Source organism: Lactuca sativa, chromosome 3 (assembly GCF_002870075.4).
Source record: "Lactuca sativa cultivar Salinas chromosome 3, Lsat_Salinas_v11, whole genome shotgun sequence".
In the NCBI taxonomy this organism is placed as follows: domain Eukaryota; kingdom Viridiplantae; phylum Streptophyta; class Magnoliopsida; order Asterales; family Asteraceae; genus Lactuca; species Lactuca sativa.
Window position 1 is genome coordinate 49,358,901 of NC_056625.2, and position 22,192 is coordinate 49,381,092.

The 22,192-nt window shown below is 30.7% G+C and overlaps 2 protein-coding genes across 2 annotated transcripts; both read left to right on the forward strand.

Moving 5' to 3' along the window:
• The first annotated feature begins 11,696 nt into the window (after positions 1–11,696).
• LOC111884468 (GEM-like protein 6) lies at positions 11,697–12,676 on the forward strand. The gene is made up of 2 exons (XM_023880793.3): positions 11,697–11,947; positions 12,084–12,676. The coding sequence occupies exons 1-2, from the start codon at positions 11,806–11,808 to the stop codon at positions 12,551–12,553; spliced, it is 612 nt and encodes a 203-aa protein (XP_023736561.1). The 5' UTR covers positions 11,697–11,805; the 3' UTR covers positions 12,554–12,676.
• A 7,085-nt stretch (positions 12,677–19,761) lies between these two features.
• LOC111884351 (GEM-like protein 7) lies at positions 19,762–20,778 on the forward strand. The gene is made up of 2 exons (XM_023880658.3): positions 19,762–20,051; positions 20,171–20,778. Exons 1-2 carry the CDS (start codon positions 19,910–19,912, stop codon positions 20,638–20,640), a joined length of 612 nt encoding a protein of 203 aa, XP_023736426.1. The 5' UTR covers positions 19,762–19,909; the 3' UTR covers positions 20,641–20,778.
• The last annotated feature ends 1,414 nt before the right edge of the window (positions 20,779–22,192 follow it).

Sequence of the window (22,192 nt, forward strand, 5' to 3'; positions counted from 1 at the left end):
TACATTATACTAAAATGTGCATGATATACATGGATCAAAACAATGTGGTCCTCATTTTTTATTACTTTGTCAATTCCTACACATAAAAAGGTAAACAAAGTGGTCTACTCCCGAATAATCCAACATTTATGGTCACATATTATTATTAAAGTAATGAGTTCTATTCATGCACATGCAATGCACTCAGTTCCTTGTAAACAACATAGATAATGTACTTTTATAAGGTTAAGGAATCTAATACACACACACACTTTTCAATTGACAATAATGTAAGGGCACATATCATTACAATATTATAATAATGTTAATAGACATTACAAAGCATGCACTTTTAGTACAAAAGTCCCAATCATTCGATCATGGCAATATTCATGTTAGATGCACTTTATATGCATCTTTTAGCACGTTTTTCTCGGTATTTTTCTTTGAAAAGCTAACTATCTCCCTATTGTTATTATAAATTGTGTGTTTCTCCTTATATTTGTAGAATGTATATACTACTCACTTTTGTTATATTTTCAGGGTAAATTGGAGCATATTGACACATACAACATCTCAGGATGCGTTCTAGGAAGTAGTGGAGCTTGATTGAAGGTGGAACTAAGGAAGGATGTTGAGGAATGATTAGGAATAGTTTGAAAGGAAGAATTACGACAAAAATGAGACAAGATTGAAGAAATGTGATCACATTTCCTGTTTATGCGATCGTAATGCTCGCATACTTACTTCAAGGATTCTACATGCAAAAAATTCAAGCTGAGAAAAAAGACCAGAAATGCGATCCCATATCTGTTTATGCGATCGCAAATTTGCTTCGAAGTCTCAAAAAGTTCCAAAATGGCATCATATTCCAATAAGTCACTTCGGGACAACATTTTCACGAAAAATGCGATCACATTTATCATATATGCGATCGTAGAAATCTTCGATTTTTTACTGGACATATAAAAAGGCTTTTAAAATACCCCAATTATCCAATTCGTGATTCTATACGGATGAGAGGCAATTTTTAGAGGTTTTCGAGTGCCAAACATAGATCTAAAGAACACGATTCAATTTTTTTCTTTTCTTTTAGTAAGATTTATCAATTAGGTTTTGTTTCTACTTCTTGTAATTCGTTATTAGCCATGTCAGGCTAAAAACCCTAGATTTCAGTTTCGCAAACGACTCGACTTTTCGTGCAAATAATCATTAGGCAAGATTTTTTATTGTGTTTACTGCTTATTTTGATCACTTTTGTGTTTAATTGAACGTTTGATTTTGATTCAGTTTATGTTGGCCACTTTAATTGTTAATGAATCATTCAAATTATCTAATTTTTTTAGATCCGTAATTGTCTTTATTTATCAGTAAAAGTAACGAATATTAGATTGATTTTGTGTTAGGATTAAATCTAATATAAACTTATCAAACAAGTATTTACACTTCCGAGCTTGTGAGAAGTATTGGACTTTAATGAGAATTTTACACTGTGTCTAATGCTACTTTTCAAAATTAATTAAGTGATTGTTTGGTTAATTAAGTAAAAAGTAAGGTTTAATTCAAAGAGCTTGTTTTGGTTAAACATCTTAGTAAATAAAATTGTTAGAACTTATTAATAATTTTCAGTACCAGTTTAAACAATACACAATTCAATTATCGTGTTGAAGGTTATTTGCATAATTAGGAGAGTCACCGCAAAACTGAAATCCGCTTTTACTTTCTCAATTTTACTCTAGTACTTAAGTTGCATTTTTCTTTTATAAATTTATGTCCAATTTAGTTTTAATAAACAACAAAGTTCCCTCATTTTAATTTCTGTTAAATTAGTGTGTACCTTATGCAAGAGAGGCATAGACTTTAGGACGTGTCTCTGTGGAGTTGACCCTGCTTTCCTGTACTACCCCCTAGTGCACTTGAGTAGAATTTTTATTTAGATTATTATTTGTTTAGGCGTTGCGAGAAGCGTCTAACAATACACTACTACAATGATCCCAAAATTTGGTTGGAATTGTTATCATCAACCAATAATATACTAAAGCCCCTAAAAGTAGGTTGTAATTTTCATCATCAACGAAAGCCAAATACATATATAGAAACCCCCACCCCTGACTGACTAACTTCACTTCCATAATAGCTAAAGGAAAAAGAACAACTACCACAAGAACCACAATCATAAGCTTTAACCTACCAAGTACCTTGTTTGAATGATCCAGGAGCTTCTGCGGCCTCTCAACTAGGGGTGTTCAAACCGGATATCCGAAAATTCGGATAGTTAATTTTAATATCTGAATCCGTATCCGAATTTTCGGATATCCGAAAATTCAGATATGGATACGGATATCAATATCGGATATCCGAAACGCATCTTTTACAAATATTAAATTTGTTTCATTAATATTTTGTATGTAATTTGAAATGAAATTAACAACACAGCAGATTCAATTTGCAAATCAATTAACAAATAACGTAATAAGGAACGTATTTATGTATTTTTCTTCCTAATTTATCTTCATAGTGGTTTTATAAGTCATTTTCTTAGTTTATTCACAATTGTAGCTATTCAATATGTTTGATAAGTCATTAACTTTGGAAATAAATTAACGTCGCCATTAACTTTACAAATAAATTAACAACAATTTAAATTTGCAAACGAACTAACATTACAATAGCTACAACGATAGTCACCTCATATCTAAAGTTTTCCTGTCATCCAATTTTAAATTATAAGTAAGATATTAAAAAAGAATTAGAAAATTTTATTTTTCGGATATCGGATATCCGAAATATCCGAAATTTTTCAAAATTGATATCCGAATCCGAATCCGAAAATCCAAATATCCGAATTTTCGGGTAATTTTGAATCGGATTTTCAGATTTTCGGATCGGATTTTTCGGATTCGGTTATTTTTGAACACCCCTACTCTCAACCCCGACCTTCTCCTTTGATAGGAGAAACTAAATTCAGCTCTATCACTTAAGTCCTTCGCTTACGCAATTCAGACTGATCCACTCTACTATCAAACTTTTGCTTCATTGAGTAAATCAGTGTTTTGTAGTAATCATCTTCCAAATCATCATCTATTCACTTAAAGAAGTTTCATTTTATAAGTTTGGTCTTTTAATCAATTAAACAAGCACAAAACATAGTTGTTAATCAAGTAATCTTGATCTGCTCTTCAAATAAACAAACAAAGAATGCCTAGGTTTATGTTTATGTCAGACACATTAGGGTTTTCAAAACCCTATTTTCTTGAATAAATCTTAGATTAAGTAAAGTATTATCAACATAGAAGTAAATATGGGCAGATCGGAAGCTCACCATGTTATTTTTACAGTTAAAGAACCTCCTCCCGGGATTTCCAATGCGCCATGAAGTTCATTGCAATGAGGGTTTGTCACAGTCACAATCGGGAAGGTTGTATGCATCGCTAGCGGTCGCAGCTCGTAGCCTCAACGTTCGACTGGTGGAGGAGGATGAGGAAGCCATCGGGAGATCTCTTAACTTGAAAAGCTTTGCTTGAATGGTCGAATTAAGGAAACAATATAATCGGGAATGTGTTATATGAGGGTATCATTTATTAGGTAGGTGATGTCCGGGTTGTGACGTGGTTGAGTAGCTATAGTAACGCTTTACCTTCTCGCATATGTCATATTGCGAAGTAAGCTTTGTAACTGGACAACCGACTAAAATCGATGAACATGGGGTAATTGATAGGTAATATGAAAGTTGAGGGACTAATTGCGGAAAAAATAATTTGAGTGACCAATCCGGGAAAATGCCAAAACTCTGTTGTGCTACAATTTCAATTTCCCTAAAAGTAGATGTATCAAATTTATTGTTCACTTGAAAAAAAGGAGTAGTTCAATTTTGGCATTATATTAGTAGTCACTTTCATCTCTAAGGGCATTCACAATCCATTGATGTGACGACCCGATATTTCGAATCAATGTAATGACCTAAAAAGTCAAGAATTGTAACCACTTTTGATATAATGAAATTATTTTCAAAAATAAAATGTTCAAAAGTCATCTACTGGATTTCATAAATGATAGATATCATGTCCAGGGTTTCAGAAATATAAAGAACACTAAAATCCGAGTTATAATGAAGAAGTTATGACCAACCTAAGATTCACAGCAAAAACCGTCAATACGATTAAACGTAAAACGATAAATTTCAATAAAATACTTATTAGCCTTAGGTATCTAAATAAAAGTCGTAGATATCATTAAACCGTGAACATATATAAAAAGAACGTCCAAATCTGACTTCATATGAGGAAGTTATGATTTTTCGAACTTTCGGACATAACAGTAGACAACTAAAAACTCGAATTAGAGATCAAGCGACTTTTTGCCGACACAACCTAAATAAGAATCGAAGATCTCTTCAATAGTAGTACAATGGTAAAAAGACAGACGAGAACAGACGTCGGGTGAAGAAGTTATGGATTTTTAACGGACTTTTCCAGTCCCGGCCTGTTAAAAATATATTATTAAAAATAAAGTCAAAAAATAGCCGATGAAGTCTAAATGAGAATTGTAGAGTATATTCTCACCTTTGCGTGCATATAAAGAATGTCGAAAACGGAGCTCGTACGTGAAAGTTACGAAATTTACAAGTTCGGGGCACAACTTCCGAGGCTGGTCCAAAGGGAACGCCCCGCGTTCGTGCTCACAGACCTGTCCCTTCGCCATCCCATCTGAGGTTCGTAAGCGATGATGTATTTCAGCTTCGGAGCGTGCTGCGTTCAGGGGAACGCCCCCCGTTCGCATCTTTTCCAGCCCTTATATAAAGGGTGCGAGGGTGACGGGCAAAGGTTGCTAATTCATCACCAAGGCTTCGGATTTTTCTTGCTTCTAACCTCTCGAGATTTTCCCGACATTCCGGTTTCATATTCAAGTCTTGACGGAAGTTTTACGCTCCCGAGATTCCCGAGGATCACGAGAAATCAGCTTTCTCAAGTCGAAGTTCTGCTCGGTTTTCGTCTCGCCTTCTTCACTACTACCAAGTGAGTTCATACCTCTATAACTACATTTTCAAATGCTTTGTAAATGATTTTATACACTTTTAAGGGGGGAATACAAGTACACACACGGTTATCCTCATGTGAAAAACATCAATCTTTTGCTATACTTTTGTTAGATAATAAATCATATGTGATTTATAACTATCATACGAAAACATTCTCATACACCATATCATGATAACACTTTGTCTTTTTGGAACGAAACATGTTGTTATATAAATATCAAAAACTTTATTTATATTTTGAGTATAAATGTTAAATAATGTTATTACAAATGTTATACTTTACATACAAAGTCGACACTACACTAGGGTTTATCATACAAACGAATCACACACTTGGAAAAACTATAATAGGTATAGTTTACTAGATATTCATGAGATTTTACATACTATAAGTATTATATCAAGGAAATACTTTCATATACAAGAATAATTGGACTTTTCATACGTAAATCTATTCGATACTAAGTTTGTGAGACATTCAACTTCACGTACTTTCAAGTATGCAGTTAAAGTCCTGTATTATATACTATAATCTCTTGTAGGGAGAGCGTGATACTTGTGTATAGATCTATATGAGATTGACAATCCCGCACCTAAACTATTAACTACAGTTAGACCGGCAGGTCTGGGGTGACAAACGTCATAACATTCCAATGCCTGAAGAACGTTATTACAGGCAGTTTGGGTCAATAGCATGATTATAAAACTCACATGGAGTATTAAAAACACGTTGATTTACGGGGTTATCAAATTCCTTAGTGATCTTATACATACACAAATCTACTATTCTAGGCATGAAAAACACCATTGCATTCCAGTTTTGGAACTTTTAAACTACCACACACTTATGGAAAAATATTGGATTTCTAGAAGCAAACATTCAAAAATAGTCGGGTGTTGGTAGAAGACTACTTTTATACTAGTAGGAAATATGGGATTTTCTAGGAGTTTTCAAACATCTATAAACAATTTCATTCAAATTTATACAAACATTGACATTAAATACTTATGAACTCACTAGCTTAAATGTTATTCTACTCTTTCAAATTTACTTGTAATTCTCAGGGATTCAGTAATACAGGTAAACTTCAGCTTTTGGAGAAGTGATGCTAAGACGTCAGTTTAAAACTCATTTTTTCATCATATTGTAAGTTGTTTTGAAACAAGTATAATTCGACAATGTAACTTTTAAATTATATATATGATGGTTGTTTTACTTTCTTTACTATGTATTCAACTGTTATGATATTACATGGAGTCATCTGCCCTCGAACGATTCCGCCGTTCTGGTTTGGGGGTGTGACAATTGAACTCTATAGAGTTCAACAGGTTGTCACATCATCCATTAAACATTTATACAACATCACCTACAACCCATTAAATACATATCCAATCCTAATCACCACCTTATTTCTTCTATTGAACCATTCAATGATTATTCAACTCCTCCATTCAACTTTACTCCATGTCATCACCCACAATCCATTCACCACTTATTTAATCATAGTCATCACCTTATTCGACTCTTATAGTACCTGCATTATGGATGCTCTAAGAACAATTTAGTAGTCATTTTCATGTATAATAGTAGATGTAGTCATTGAGTAGTCGTTTAATCTCATTTCAATTTTGCCATTATAAATTCAGTTTACTGGTTTCAATTTTCATCATCATTTTTTCTTAAAAAAACAACACTCTGAAATTTGCAATCCTAGTTTCTCTATATTCCTCATTCATGTTTATAACTTCAACTATCAACCTTCTTTCACAACTTAATCATAAGCTACTTCATTTTTTCTTAATTTCAAATATCTCATGTGAAACATTATATTTAGCATAATAATTTACATATTTTATCTTTATTATTTATTTTGGAGTTGCATTTCCATAAAGTTTGTGTTGAAATTGAAAAATAATACTCAAGAACAAATAATGTGGCCTACAAATACTAATTTTGTAGATCTTCTTCGTAATTGTGAAGTATCGTTTCAGTCTCATGATTTTGTGACCGAGCCCTAAAATGTATAATTTTCTTTACCTAATGTTGATAGATTTAAGACAAAAAATGACTTTGGATTTGATTAACCTAATTCTAATGTAGTGAAGATTCTTAGGCCCTACTTTTTTTCCTCATGAACTGATAAATATCCTGAATAGATAATGAAATTTGAAGGGATAAAATGTTGTTGATATAAACAGTGTTTCTTTTTTATCTTCATATTAATAATAAAAAAATGACAAGTTGACTACATATTCCATAATCATTATAAATTTAAAGTGTACATTATCAAATTAAATAATTTTTAAATGTAAAATATATTAAAAAAAATATGAATTTAACTTACATTAAACATCATTTTAAATAAATTCAAGTGGGTGCATAAACATTAGATTTTTTAACGTTGTTTAGTAATATAAGGGTGGGACCCACTTTAAGTAGGTGCATGAACCCGACTCCTAAAATGGTGCCTCTGGCATTGAGCGTAGGACTACTTAGTAGGTGAAGAGGAAAGTTTTAATATTGTCTCCTATACACCTTAGTGTGAATGATATGTTCTGGTAATGAAAAAGAAAAATCATCATATATGGAAGATTACTCATTAGGTGGATGCATATAATTGTTTCGGATCTTTTATAGTAATAATAACAGAAATTTAAACTCCATAATTATTGTCTTCTATATCGTCCATTCAATTCAAAAAAATATTGTTTATCCAGTAAAACATATACAAACAAATATTAAAAATAACCTGAAATGTCAATATTTCTTATTTGAAAGTATGGTAGATGAAAAGCAACATAGAATATTATAAGGATCAATTATGAAACTTTTTAAAACAAAAAGTAAGTATTTTAATCAAGGGCGGAACACAAGAATTAAAGCTAGGGGGCCGATCAAAATTTTAAAATAAAATTATGTAAAATAATTACATGTGGCTCTTCGGGATTGTTATGTAATCTACTAATAATACAAATAATTAAATTAAATATATAAAAACGATAATATAATTAAATTTGGTAAATTTTTAGACAATCAAGTCAAAATTTTGTACTTTATAGTATCATCGTGTGTGTATATAATATGTGGAAGTTTTCATTTTCCTATTTTAAAATTAAACTCTTTACAATATAAAAAAAATCAATGTTGTAGAAAAAAAGGGGAGGAAGGAATAGAATATAGACAGGGAGATTATTACTACACCTATTTTAACTTTTTTGTAATTACTTTGTCAATCACCTCTATTTAGTTTTCCAAAAATCAGATTTCTTTACTTTATCCTTTCATTTATTTACCCAACCCTCATAGCTTATGACAAGTGAAAGAGAAAGACGGAATGCAAAGAAAACACATACGACAGAGAAGATAAAGAGATGCACGAAGGTCGTCAGTCGGATGGTGAGAGTAGATATAGAGAGCGCTCTAAGGTGAGCAGCAAGCGTGGAGATCAAATAGGAAAGCTCACGGAGGTCTCTGGTTCGACAAACGGCGTAGCTGCCCACTCCAACGACATTGATATTTTCCGGTGAGCCTTGACGGTTTATCTCGGTGGTAGCGATGAGTTTTTAGGATTATTAGGGTTTTATATTTTTTCTCAAAGATCGGAGTAAAAAACTTGTAAGTTGGAATACTTATCAGTTGAATTATAGAGTTTTGGTTTCCTAATTTATCTACTATCCTTATAAATAGCAGTGGTTTTGATTTTTCATGTGATTTTGTGGTATTTTGTTAAGTATTTTTTTTTTTTTTCCGAATTATCAGTTTTTGATAAGATTGGTTTTCTGATTTGTTTGAAGTTGCTTGTATATACCAAAAATTACATAGGGGCACAAAATTTGTTTTATGGGATTTTTGGAGATAGTTACACTATATACAAGTATTAGTATGAAAAAAACCTAGGGGGCCATGGCCTCCCCACCACTTAAAGGGTCCACCACTGATTTTAATATAAAAACTGAAAAATAAAAATAACATAAGGGGTTTATATATATATATATATATATATATATATATATATATATATATATATATATATATATATATATATATATATATATATATATATATATATATATATATATATATATATATAATAAAACCTTGAATAGGAACTCATAGTTTGTTTTTTAGAGGCATCTTCAAAACAACCCATTTTACGTACAAAGGTTTTCTAAACTGAGCACATATTAAAAAATAAATAAAATAATAATAATAATAATAATAATAATAATAATAATAATAATAATAAAATTAAAAAAAAAAACTCTCGTTTCCTTATTCTAACTAGTGGAAAAATTCGGGCTTCACCCCGGTGCCGTTTTTTTGTGTTTTTTATAAAAAGAAATGTAAAAGTTTTGATTGTAAGGACTAAAAGTGTTGAAATGGTTAAAGAATTAAAGACGTTGGAATTTGCAAGCTTTTAGAAAAAGGACCAAAGTTGTCAATTTCTTAAAGTTTTTGTGGCCAAACGTTGAATATTAAAAGGTTCTAAAAAATGTAAAATTTTGATTGAAATGACCAAAAGTGACAAAATGGCTAAAAAATAAGAGACAAAGTTGACAAAAAACATGCAAGTTTACTATTCATAAGGAACAAAGTTTTAATATATATATATATATATATATATATATATATATATATATATATATATATATATATATATATATATATATATATATATATATATATATATATATATATATATATATATATATATATATATATATGAGGTAGGTTAAAATGTTTCTCACATCTATTGTGTGCTAGAATGCACCAATAGGAATTTAGTATTAATTATATGTATATTAAATGTTATCCATACTTATAACTCATTTTTATGGAACTAATTAAATTTGTCATTAATGTCAACAATAATATTTTTTCAGAATGAATTCATATTTAGAAGAATGAGAGTGTATTCCAGCAGAATGAGAGTGTATTCTAATAGAATACACTCTCATTCTTCATATTCAATGGAACTTTATTGTATTTTAACGTAGTGAGTTCTGAAACAAAATACGAATTCATATATAAAAACCTAGATGCAAATTAATTCTGAAAAAATGTTATTACTGATATTAATGACGGATTTAATTAGTTTCCATAAAAAGAGAATTATAATTATGGATATCATTTAGGGGGTGTTTGGATAGGAAAAAAAGAGATGCTTATTTCTTATTCTCACAATAAGCGAATTTGAGTGTTTGGATAAAATCCAGCTTATTAAGCTAAATAAGCTAATTTTAATAAGCATCTCTCCTCATGCTTATTATTTATTGTTTATTCCCACCACAAATAAGCAAAAAGCAATAAACTAATAAGCTAATCCAAACACCCCCTTAATATACATATAATTGTGGAAATCATTTAATATCTATATTTATTTAATTAAATAATTATTTAATTACTAAATTTCTATTGGTACATTCTAGCACACAATAAATGTGAAAAACAAAATAACCTAGCCCATATATATATATATATATATATATATATATATATATATATATATATATATATATATATATATATACTTTCTTAAAATAACTAAAATGATTGGTCCAGAATCAATCAATAGATAGTGAAAACATTTGAACCTAACTCTCTCTCTCTCTCTCTCTCTCTCTATATATATATATATATATATATATATATATATATATATATATATATATATATATATATATATTACTACAAACACAATTATACACTTATACTCTATCTGGCACAACATGTTCTATTTTGGGACATAATTAAATTGCATTAGAAGATGATTGAATCATCATGGTGTCATGCATGTCTTTTGTATTCATGACTTGGCTTGCATGCATAGTGCATTATGGTGCTTCAAACGAAGAAGATATCCAAATTAATTAATAGTTTTACGTCAATAACCATGAACTAGCATTTATTTATAGGATAACAAAGCTAATATTATTCCCACCGAGTTACACCTGAGTTAATTTCATTGAATAAAATAGATTTATTTATAAGCCCATGCATATCGACATAAGACATTTACATTTCCCGCTTGCTTTGCAGGGTCATGTTAATATGTTATGTAAGTTGCATGTGATGATCAGTTGCCAAGTCGATTATATATTATAATTATGTGTGTCATATATATGTGACAGAATAGTGAAGTTGACAATAAAAAGTGAATGTGTAAATTAACCTTATTGAAGGGGCGGATATAAAAGAAAAAGTAAACGAAACCTAGAAAAAGCTAATACCAACCTTCTCATGTGACCTGTGTTGCCATATGTCATGTCTTATTTATTTATTAATCTATATTATGTTGGTTCCCACTTCCCACCCACCACTCTCCTTCCATTCCCCATATACATGCATGCATGGGGAATGACATGGATATGGAGAAGATAAGATCCTAAAATTAGTCTCATATAGATAGTGCGCTACTTTACACCTCATTCTGATTAAGCAAAATAAACACCAATAAACTTTTGTGCATGATCAAACCATACGTAACTTTGAAATTAGAGAAACCCGACTCAGCATGTGCATGTCGATCGACAGCAAAAAGTAGATATGCACAACAAGAGGAAAGTAGTGGTCCAGAAAAGACTCAACGACCAATTAATTAACCACAAAATAAGGATAACCAACTAAAAGTTGTAATGGGTATTCTTCCGTTTTTACATGCCTATAAATAAATGTCCTCCTTCAAAAATCAAAACACATTACCCACATTAACTTCACCACATTTAGCTTCAGAAGTAGCAACAATCAAAACAATATACCTTCAAATCACAACAAATACACATCAACTATGGATCACAGATCATCATCAAAACATGATACTGGAGTTGCGATCAAATCAACTAATACGGGATTACTATTATCTAAACCTTATGAACCCTGTCACTCAATTTCTTCCACTTCTTCCAAGACCAATGGCACTGAAAGAGAAGGTAGTTTTACACTCTAGATAATTAACAAACCACTTTATTTAATTGTTCTTTATTAATTTTCCAACCATAATTAAATGTTCTCTATACTTCTTTCATTCAGTCAATCTTATACTGTTCATCTTTTGTTAATATGCAGCAAGTTCAAGTCCCAAGTTAATTGAAATCATGAAACAGAAGTTGAGTCATGGTGCCCAAATGATCCAACTTGGAAGTACTCCAGGTAAAATCTTTAGGAAAACCTTCGGTATCAGAGAGGAAGAGAAGCTGTTACAGGCTTCCCAATGCTACTTGTACACTACAGCAGGTGCAATTGCAGGCATCCTCTTTGTGTCTACAGAAAGGATTGCATTTTGCAGTGATAGGTCCCTTAAAACTTATTCTCCCACAGGCGAACTGCTAAAGTTCCAATATAAGGTGTCAATCCCATTAGGAAAGATAAAAGGAGTAAGAGAAAGCATGAACACGAAGAGGCGATCATATAACTATGTGGAGGTAGTGACTGTTGATGATTTCAGCTTTTGGTTTCTGGGCTTTGAAAATTATAAGAAAACATTAAGATATCTCCATCATGCAATTGGCCACGAATGCTTATGTAATAGATGTTGAAATGTGAAAACTAGTCCTTAAATTTGATGTATATTTTCATGTAAAGTCAGTCTTATAGTTATTTCTAAAATTTTGTAGTAGAACTACTAATTCTCTAATGAGTAAAAGATGTATAGGTTGTCATATGCTCTCCATATCATACTTTTTAATGTCAATTTCTGGGTGCTAGAAGTTTAAATTCAAAGTCCACTTTAAACAACTTATACCATTACAAAATCTCATAAACACATTCAAATCAATACTAATATCAAATATATTTAAAAAAAAACTATAATAATTAATATATAATTTTTATGTCAAATACGTTTGTAGAAAAAAGATATAAGCAATTGAGTAGTCATTTTGATCATATGTAAAAGTAGATGTATGAATTTTTAATGTTTACCTGGAAAAAAATTGTTTAATTTTGGCATTATATATTGAATAGTCACTTTCATCTTTAAGAACAATTGAATAGTCATTTTCATCTATAAAAGTAGATGTGGTCAATATTGAATAGTCGTTAAATTCAGTTTACTGATTTCAATTTTCATCATCCTTCTTTCATAAACAAATAACACATTGAAATTTCAATCCTAGTTTCTCTATATTCCTCATTCATATTTATAACTTCAGCTACCTACATTACTTCACAACTTAATAATAAGGTACTTCATTTTTTCTTAATTTCAAATGTCATCATAAAGTACTTCATTTTTTCTTAATTCCAAATATCTCATGTGAAACATTATATGTAGCATGATAATTTACATATTTTATCTTCATTATTTATTTTGCATTGCATTTCTATGCATAAAGTTTGTGTTGAAATTGAAAAAAAAAATAGTCAAAGAACAAATAATGTGGCCTATGAATACTATTTTTGTAGATCTTGATTGTGAAGTATCAGAACCGGTTTAGTCTTATGATTTTGTGACCGAGCCTTAAAATGTATCATTTCATTTACCTAATGTTGATAGATTTAAAAGAGAAAATGACTTTGGATTTGATTAACCTAATTTCCAATGTAGTTGAGATAGTCTTAGGCCTTATTTTTTTTCCTCCTGTACTAATAAATATCCTGAATGGATAATGTAACCTGAACGGATAATAAAACATGAACTGATAAAATGTTGTAGATATAAAGTATAAACATTGTTAACTTTTTTTTACATTGAATGCGTTATCTGAATAAGTGGCTATTTTGCCCTCATCCTTCCTAATAAATGAAAAGAAATTTGCTACATGTCACTTTCTCATTAACTTGGACACATGTCATTTTTTGGTATTTTTGAATAAATGTTTTTTTCATTTGTAATTTTCTCATTTTTTTAATCTTTTCTTAATTAACACATCATATTACACCTTAATTAATAATTGCCTTAATTGAAAATAACCAATAAATTACAATATTACACCTTATATAGTATCTAATATGTTTCCCACTACAAGAAATAAGGACAATAGCAGCGACGCCATTAGCGGCGACGCACACTATCAGCGGCGACATGTCATTTCCGCGTTACCTGTCGCCGCTAATAGTGTCTGTCGCCGCTAATAGTAAAAAACCACGATCAGTGTCAAAAAGAACCGGTTAATCGTGTTCGTTGATCTGGACCAAATCGAACGACCAAAAACCGTGTTCGCTCAACGTATTCGCGGCGACATCAATGGCGGCGACGGCATCGCCGCTAATGCTCCAAAAAAAAGGCGCTATTTTTTCCCTCGTAAGGGTGTCGTTGCTAAAACCCTACTGTTGCCGCTAATACCTCCCTGTCGCCGCTAATAAGTGTCGCCGCTAATGCTCATCGCAGATATACCCCTCTTCCCATTGCTTTCTGTAATCTGTTTCTTTCACTTGCTGTGTCGACTCATATCAAAGAAAAATCACCGGCGACATTAGGGTCTATCACCGGCGACGACGAGAGCACCATCACCGGCGACGAAAGCCTCATCACCGGCGACAGGTAATTTCTGATTTTTTATCCCGATTTCTTTTCTGAACATCAACTATATAAGTGATTAACTAATGATTTCGGTGTTTGATTGTATGTATTAAGCTTTGTTGACCTCTAATTTCAGGTTGTCATCAGCACCACCAAACCACCGGATTTTTTTGCCACCACAACACGCACACAACACCACCATCATTCTGATTGCATTCCACTCCAGGTTCTATTCCATTTCAATAAGTATTCTGATATAATTCTTCATATTGTATGCATCATTTATGTATGTAATTTATTTGATGAATGGAAAAAAATTTGTATAATGAATGTGAATAGAAAAAACCGAAAAAATAAGTAGGATGCAATAATGGAAAGAAAGAAAAAAAATATATGATGTTGTAATGTGTATTTGTATGTATGTTGTGTGTTTAAGTGTATTTTTATGTATAATGTGTGTATTTATGTATGAAAAAAACAAAGTAGAATGCTATAATGAAATGTGTATTTATTTTATTATATGTGTAATTGTATGTCTAGAAATTATGTATGTAGTTTGTGTGTTTGTATTTGGATGTTATAATGATATAGATGAAATTGTATGTATAGAAATTCTTCATATTGTAATTGTATGTATAGAAATTATTTTATTATATGTTTATTTATTTTATTTTATTATATATGTAATTGTATATATAGAAATTATTCATATTGTAATTTTGCAGGCTATATATGGAATTTAGTTGGGCGATACTCTTTTATGTGATGACAGATGTTATGGGCTTAGGACATGGAGGTGATGGAGCCGGGGATCCACCACCTCCTGTAGGGTTTGGTCGTGGACAACACGAACAAGATGGTCAGTTTTATCATGATATATTCATATAAGTGCTTAATTTGTATTTTTTTCATACAAGTGTTTATATTGTCAATGGGTATTTAGTAATCTAATTTTTATGATGTTTGTCATTTTTTGAAAATACAGAATGCTTTACTCCATGAGATCAGTCAACAAACTCAAGCTTCTTCTGAAGCCAGCGGTCTAACACCAAAGGATACACAAATTTGTTTTGAAAGAATATTGGGTGTTTGACGAGGCCATATTAGAGGCATCGGACGTAAACCTTCTACGGTTGTGTCGATGTACGATCAGGAACGACCACTGACACAACCACCACCACAATCACAGGTGAAAAGACTATTTAATTTTGGTAATTGCTTCAAATGTTGGTAATTGTTGGTTTACTATTAGGAATGTTGATAATTGTTAGTTTGATAATATTTTATATGTTGGTAATTGTTAGTTTGGTTATACTTTGATATATTGATATTTTGTAGTTTGGTAATTGGTAGTTGATGAAAGTGCAATGCTATAATGGTATTTTGTAGTTTGGTAATTGTTAGTTATTGTACAATGCTATAATGTGTTATATGCAATATGTACATTTGATAATTGTTAGTTTTTGAAAGTACAATGCTATAATGGTATTTTGTATGTAGAATGTTATATGTTGGCGTAACTAATTATAAGACTATTTTGTTTTCTTTGTAGTTGGAAATGCTTCAAACGATGTTAAAAGATCCGGCATGTAGTGCCGCACTTGAAGATTGGTTTCGTTCGTTGCCACAAAGAAATGAAAATGAAGGAAACGAGGAGAGCGACGATGACGAGTAGCTAGTTGTATGATTTTTGTATGTTTTGTTTATGTAAGCATTTTAGACTAGTATTTTTGATATTTTGTATTATGCTAAATTGGATGATTATTTTAAATGGATGTTGGATGTTGTATTATGCTAGTATGTTGGATTAAATGAATGTTGGATTATACAGTGTTTTTCAATTAAAATATGAAATATAAAAATAAAAATAAAAATAAAAACAAAAAAACAATACCGGCGACGCCTTTAGTGGCGACAGTTGGTTATTAGCGGCGACATGTCTTTAGCGACGACACACCTTTAGCGGCGACAACTCGTAGTAGCGGCGACATTTGGATTATCAGCGACGAGTCATCAGCGGCGACCTTTTAGCGACGACATGTCGCCGCTAATAGTATTAGCGGCGACATACGCTACTATTAGCGACGACGCGTGTCGCCGGTAATACACTAATTTCTTGTAGTGTCCCTTCAAATTCGAATTTTAAATTTTAAATTTTAAATCTAAACTTTCAAATTTAAATAAATTTTTGTTTAAATCTTCTTATTTAATTTTTTGTTTTATCTAACCTGTATAACATACGGGTCTTACAACTAGTATTTAATAATAACAAATGACAAGTTGACGACACATCTCATAATCGTTATAAATTTAAAGTGTACATTATCAAATTAAATAATTTTTAAATGTAAATTATATTAAAAAGATATGATATTTAACTTAAATTTTAAAATCATTTTAAATAAGTTCAGTAATAAAAGTAAATCAAAATATTTGTTAGAGTATATTATTTCTTTAACTAGTTTATAACCTGTAGAAACCACGGTTATAATATTAATTAAACTTTAATAGTGGGAAACTCAAAATTATTAATCAATTATTCTAAATAAATTATTAATTAAGAGATATTTTGTTAGTTATATAAAATTATAATCATTAATTTAAATAAATATATGAATTATATCACCATATAATTTGTATTAATTTTATTTTAATTTTTATTCTAGTGTTATTAAATTAATGTAATCAGAATGAGAAATTTAAAAATTAAAATTTAAAATTTAAAATTTAAAATTTAAAATCAATAGGTTGACAAGTGACACACATTAATTAGGAGACCTAATAGGATGGCACATGACAAAAGAAAAATAAAATATGCATTAATTAGGATGTCTAATATGATGACACATGTCAAAAGGAGATTAAAACTATTCTTTTATTAGAATAAGGATTATGTTCTTTGTACACATACAAAGAACTCCAATTCTACTCTATTGTAATTCGTCGGTTTTAAATTCTACATTTTTAGTGAAATAAAGACACCATATGAATGTCGATTATTAAATTTTAACTCTTTTTAATTCATCGGTATTCATTTTTTATTTTTATTTTTTGACTTTTGCAATTCTCATCAGTAGCGTGTAATTATGAACCTATTTACATTCATTTAATAAAAATCAATCTTAAAATTAACTAAAAGACAATTTTTAAAAACCGGTTTTTTAGTTGAAACGGTATAATGATTGGTTCACGGTTGAAGTCTTCATCTAACAGTTAAGTAAAAAAGAAACATTAAAATATATCTGAATATGTTAAATGTTGTTAATATTAAGTTCCTTAACTTAAAAAGAAACACACTCTTAGAGTCATTAAGTATGTTAGAGATGATCTTAACACTGTAAGTAAACTCTAATTGTGAACTTTATGAATGATATTTGAGACATATGAAATGATGACATAGTAGATTTTCAGGCATAATTCATATAGATTTTTGGAATGAATCTGAAACAAAATAAGATAATGCAATTTGAGAGTAAGACATGTAAAACAAGGCAGTAACACTTTGGTCGATCGTTCAAAATAAGGAGTTTATGGTTTGTGAAAGTAAAAGTAACTTTTGGATAGCAAAGTATAGGTAGTGGCAATGACAGATCCAAGATGGAAGTTAGCGGAGGTCCGTTATACATAAAAAAAACATATAAATTTATAAAACTTTAATTTTTTTGGTGATTTATTGGTTTCTATAGCAAATAAATGTTAAAGTGAGGCTTTTTCGGCAAGAATGGGTGCCAAAGAGGGGGATGGAGGGCTTAGTAAAAAAAGAATTTTTAAAGGTTTTTTGTAGTAATGTAAGGGTGGGGCCCACTTCCAAGTGGGTGTCCAATCCTAACATGCTTCCCCATTGAGGGTAGGACTATCTAGTAGGTGAAGGAGAAAGTTCTAATTAATATTGTTCCATATACATCTCTATGTGAATGATATGTTGGAGAATGAAACAGAAAAATCGATCATATATGGAAATTACTCATTGGATGGATGTATACAATTGTTTCGGATCTTGTATAATAACATAAATTTAAACTTCACAATTATTGCCTCATATATCATCACTCAATTCAAAAATATATATTGCTTATCCAGTAAAAAACATACAAACAAATATTTAAAATAGCTTGAATGTTAATGTTTTTATTGGAAAACATGTCATGGTAGGAGAAAAGCAACATAGAATATTATAAGGATCAATTATGAAACTTTTTAAAACAAACAGTAAGTTTTTTAATATAAAAAATGTAAAATAAAAATAACGTTGAAGGGGTTTATATATAAAAATAAAACATTGAATAGGAACTCATAATTTGTTTTTTTGGAGGCATCTTCAAAACATCCCATTTTTACAAAGGTTTTCTAAACAACACATATTTACAATAAGAAAAAAAATCCTATTTCTTTATTATAATTAGTCTACGAACACAGTTATCCACTTATACACTATCCGGCACAACATGTTCTATTTTGGGACATAAATTGCATTAGATGATTGAATCATCATATGTGTCATGCATGTCTTTTGTGTATTCATGACTTGGCATGCATGCATGGTGCATTTGGGTGCTTCAAATGAAGAAGATAACCAAAAAGTCTTACGGCAATAACCATGAACTAGCATTTATTTATAGGATAACAAAGCTAAATATTCCCACCGAGTTACACCTCAGTTTCATTTGAATAATATAGATTTATTTATAAGCCCATGCATATCGACATAAGACATTTACATTTCCGCTTGCTTAGCAGGGTCATGTTATGTAAGTTGCATGTGATGAGCAGTTGCCATGTAGATTGTATATTATAATTATGTGTGTCATATGTGACAGAATAGTCAAGTTGACAATAAAAAGTAAATGTGTAAATTAACCTTATTGAAGGGGCGGATATAAAAGAAAAAGTAAAAGCAACCTAGAAAAAGCAAATACCATGTCATGTCGATTATTTATTTATTTATCATAATCTATATTATGTTGGTCCCACTTCCCACCCACCACTCTCCTCCCATTCCCCATGGGCCATGACATGGATATGGAGAAGATAAGATCCTAAAATTAGTCTCATCGCCCCTGCTTTACACCTCATTCTGATTAATCAAAATAAACACCAATAAACTTTTGTGCATGATCAAACCATACGTAACTTTGAAATTAGATAAACCCGACTCAACATGTGCATGCCGACAGCAAAAAGTAGATATGCACAATAAGAGGAAAGTAGTGGTCCAGAAAAGACTCAACGACCAATAACCACCAAATAAGGATGACCAACTAAAAGTTGTAATAGCTATTCTTCCATTTTTAGATGCCTATAAATGTCCTCCTTCAAAAATCAGAACACATTACCCACATCAACTTCACCACATTAAGCTTCAGAAGTACTAGCAACAATCAAAACAACACACCTTGGAAGGCAACCGAATAACAACAAACATACATCAACTATGGATCACAGATCATCATCAAAACATGATACTGGAGTTGAGATCAAATCAACTAATAAGGGATTACTATTATCTAAACCTTATGAACCCTGTCACTCAATTTCTTCCACTTCTTCCAAGACGAATGGCACTGAAAGAGAAGGTAATTAACAAACCACTTTATTTAATTGTCATGTATTAATTCTCCAACCATGCATAATTAAATGTTCTCTATACTTCTTTCAGTCAATCTTATACTGTCCATCTTTTGTTAATATGCAGCAAGTTCAAGTCCCAAGTTAATTGAAATTATGAAACAGAAGTTGAGTCATGGTGCCCAAATGATTCAACTAGGCAGCACTCCAGGTAAAATCTTTAGGAAAACCTTCGGTATCAGAGAGGAAGAGAAACTGTTACAGGCTTCCCAATGCTACTTGTACACTACAGCAGGTGCAATTGCAGGCATCCTTTATGTGTCTACAGAAAGGGTTGCATTTTGCAGTGATAGGTCCCTTAAAACTTATTCTCCCACAGGCGAGCTGCTAAAGTTCCAATATAAGGTGTCAATCCCATTAGGAAAGATAAAAGGAGTAAGAGAAAGCATGAACATGAAGAGGCTTTCATATAACTATGTGGAGGTAGTGACTGTTGATGATTTCAGCTTTTGGTTTCTGGGCTTTGAAAATTATAAGAAAACATTAAGATATCTCCATCATGCAATTGGCCACGAATGCTTATGTAATAGATGTTGAAAACTAGTTCTTAAATTTGATGTACATTTTTCATGTAAAGTCTTACAGTTGTTTCCAAATTTTTGTAGTAGATCTACTTTCGCTAATGAGTAAAAGATGTATCTGTTGTTACATGATCAAAAAATGTTGATTTTAGGATGTTATAAGTTTAAATCCAAAGGTCATCTTGGTTTATCTAATAGACTAGATGTGGCCTCAACAAATATTATTTAAGCGGTTCAACAAAATGGAAGGTTGATTAAGTGGGTCAATATTATATTCATTGCAATTGGGCTTTAAAACGTGTACATTGTAAGATAAATTAACAACCTGTGTAGCAACTAATTAAAGGTCATTATGATACGATCAACACATGGACTATTGACAAGTTGACGTGTCACAAAATTAAAAAAAAAAATTAAAGACAGCTTATGTTATAAACTATCTTATGACAGGCTTCAACTTAATTTGGGGTGGCATGCAGTTCAAAGAAAGGAAAAAGATGCAAAAGGCTTTTGTTATTGAGTATTCATTTGTAACTCCCACGTAAAACTACCATATAATTATCCATTCTTCGCTTCTTTGGCCATGACTAGGCAGAAAGTGAAGTTTGCTTTCATAACCAACGACTGATCAATGAAAGCAACTTAAAATAGGGGTGTTGAGGGGGACAAAGTGGACAGCCGTATAGAGCCCAATTTTTTTATTATATATTTTTATTTAAAAATAAAAACTTATAATAACGATAAGGGTCTATTTTTCTGGCTCGTCCTGGGCCTTTGATGATATTTGATTCCTCAGAATCGGCCCTGCAACTTACAAAAAAAGGAAGAAAGGTTTGATGAAGAAGGTGAATGAGTTGAGTACCTTATGTGGAATCCATGCATGTGCCATCTTATATAGCCCATATGAACCTCAACCCGAGGTGTGGCCCACGAATAGAGGTGTTCAACATGTGGTTACTAAGTTTATAAGGATCTTGAGATGGAGAGAAGCAAGAGCATGCTTTATCAGTAAACAAATCACCAAGGCCAATGGGCATCTCAAGAAGCAGATGAAGGAGAATCAGGAGAAGGAGATGACTCGGTTTGTTCCATATGGCCAAATCCATTTTTTCCATGAAAGTATATATATATATATATATATATATATATATATATATATATATATATATATATATATATATATATATATATATATATATATATATATATATATATAATTATATATATATATATATATATATATATATATATATATATATATATAATTATATATATATATATATATATATATAAAGAGTATTTAAAGAGTATATATATATATATATATATATATATATATATATATATATATATATATATATATATATATATATATATATATATATATATATAAAGAGTATTTAAACGGACACGTGTCCTCTTTTGCATCCTATTATTTGTCTTATGTCAATCCACTAAACATTTACACTCTACTTTTCCTGCCTAGGAAAATACTCCATCTTTTGACCATCAGTTCCTAAACAGCCTCATTTTAGTTTTGATTAATTAAAGGATTATCTCATAGCCGA

What these genes read in the sequence shown, in the direction of transcription:
- LOC111884468 (XM_023880793.3), top strand. Translation starts at nt 11,806, where the DNA reads ATGGATCACAGATCATCATCAAAACATGATACTGGAGTTGCGATCAAA. An exon ending in CAATGGCACTGAAAGAGAAG is followed by an intron (nt 11,948 to 12,083) that starts GTAGTTTTACAC and finishes GTTAATATGCAG; the next exon opens with CAAGTTCAAGTCCCAAGTTA.
- LOC111884351 (XM_023880658.3), top strand. Translation starts at nt 19,910, where the DNA reads ATGGATCACAGATCATCATCAAAACATGATACTGGAGTTGAGATCAAA. An exon ending in GAATGGCACTGAAAGAGAAG is followed by an intron (nt 20,052 to 20,170) that starts GTAATTAACAAA and finishes GTTAATATGCAG; the next exon opens with CAAGTTCAAGTCCCAAGTTA.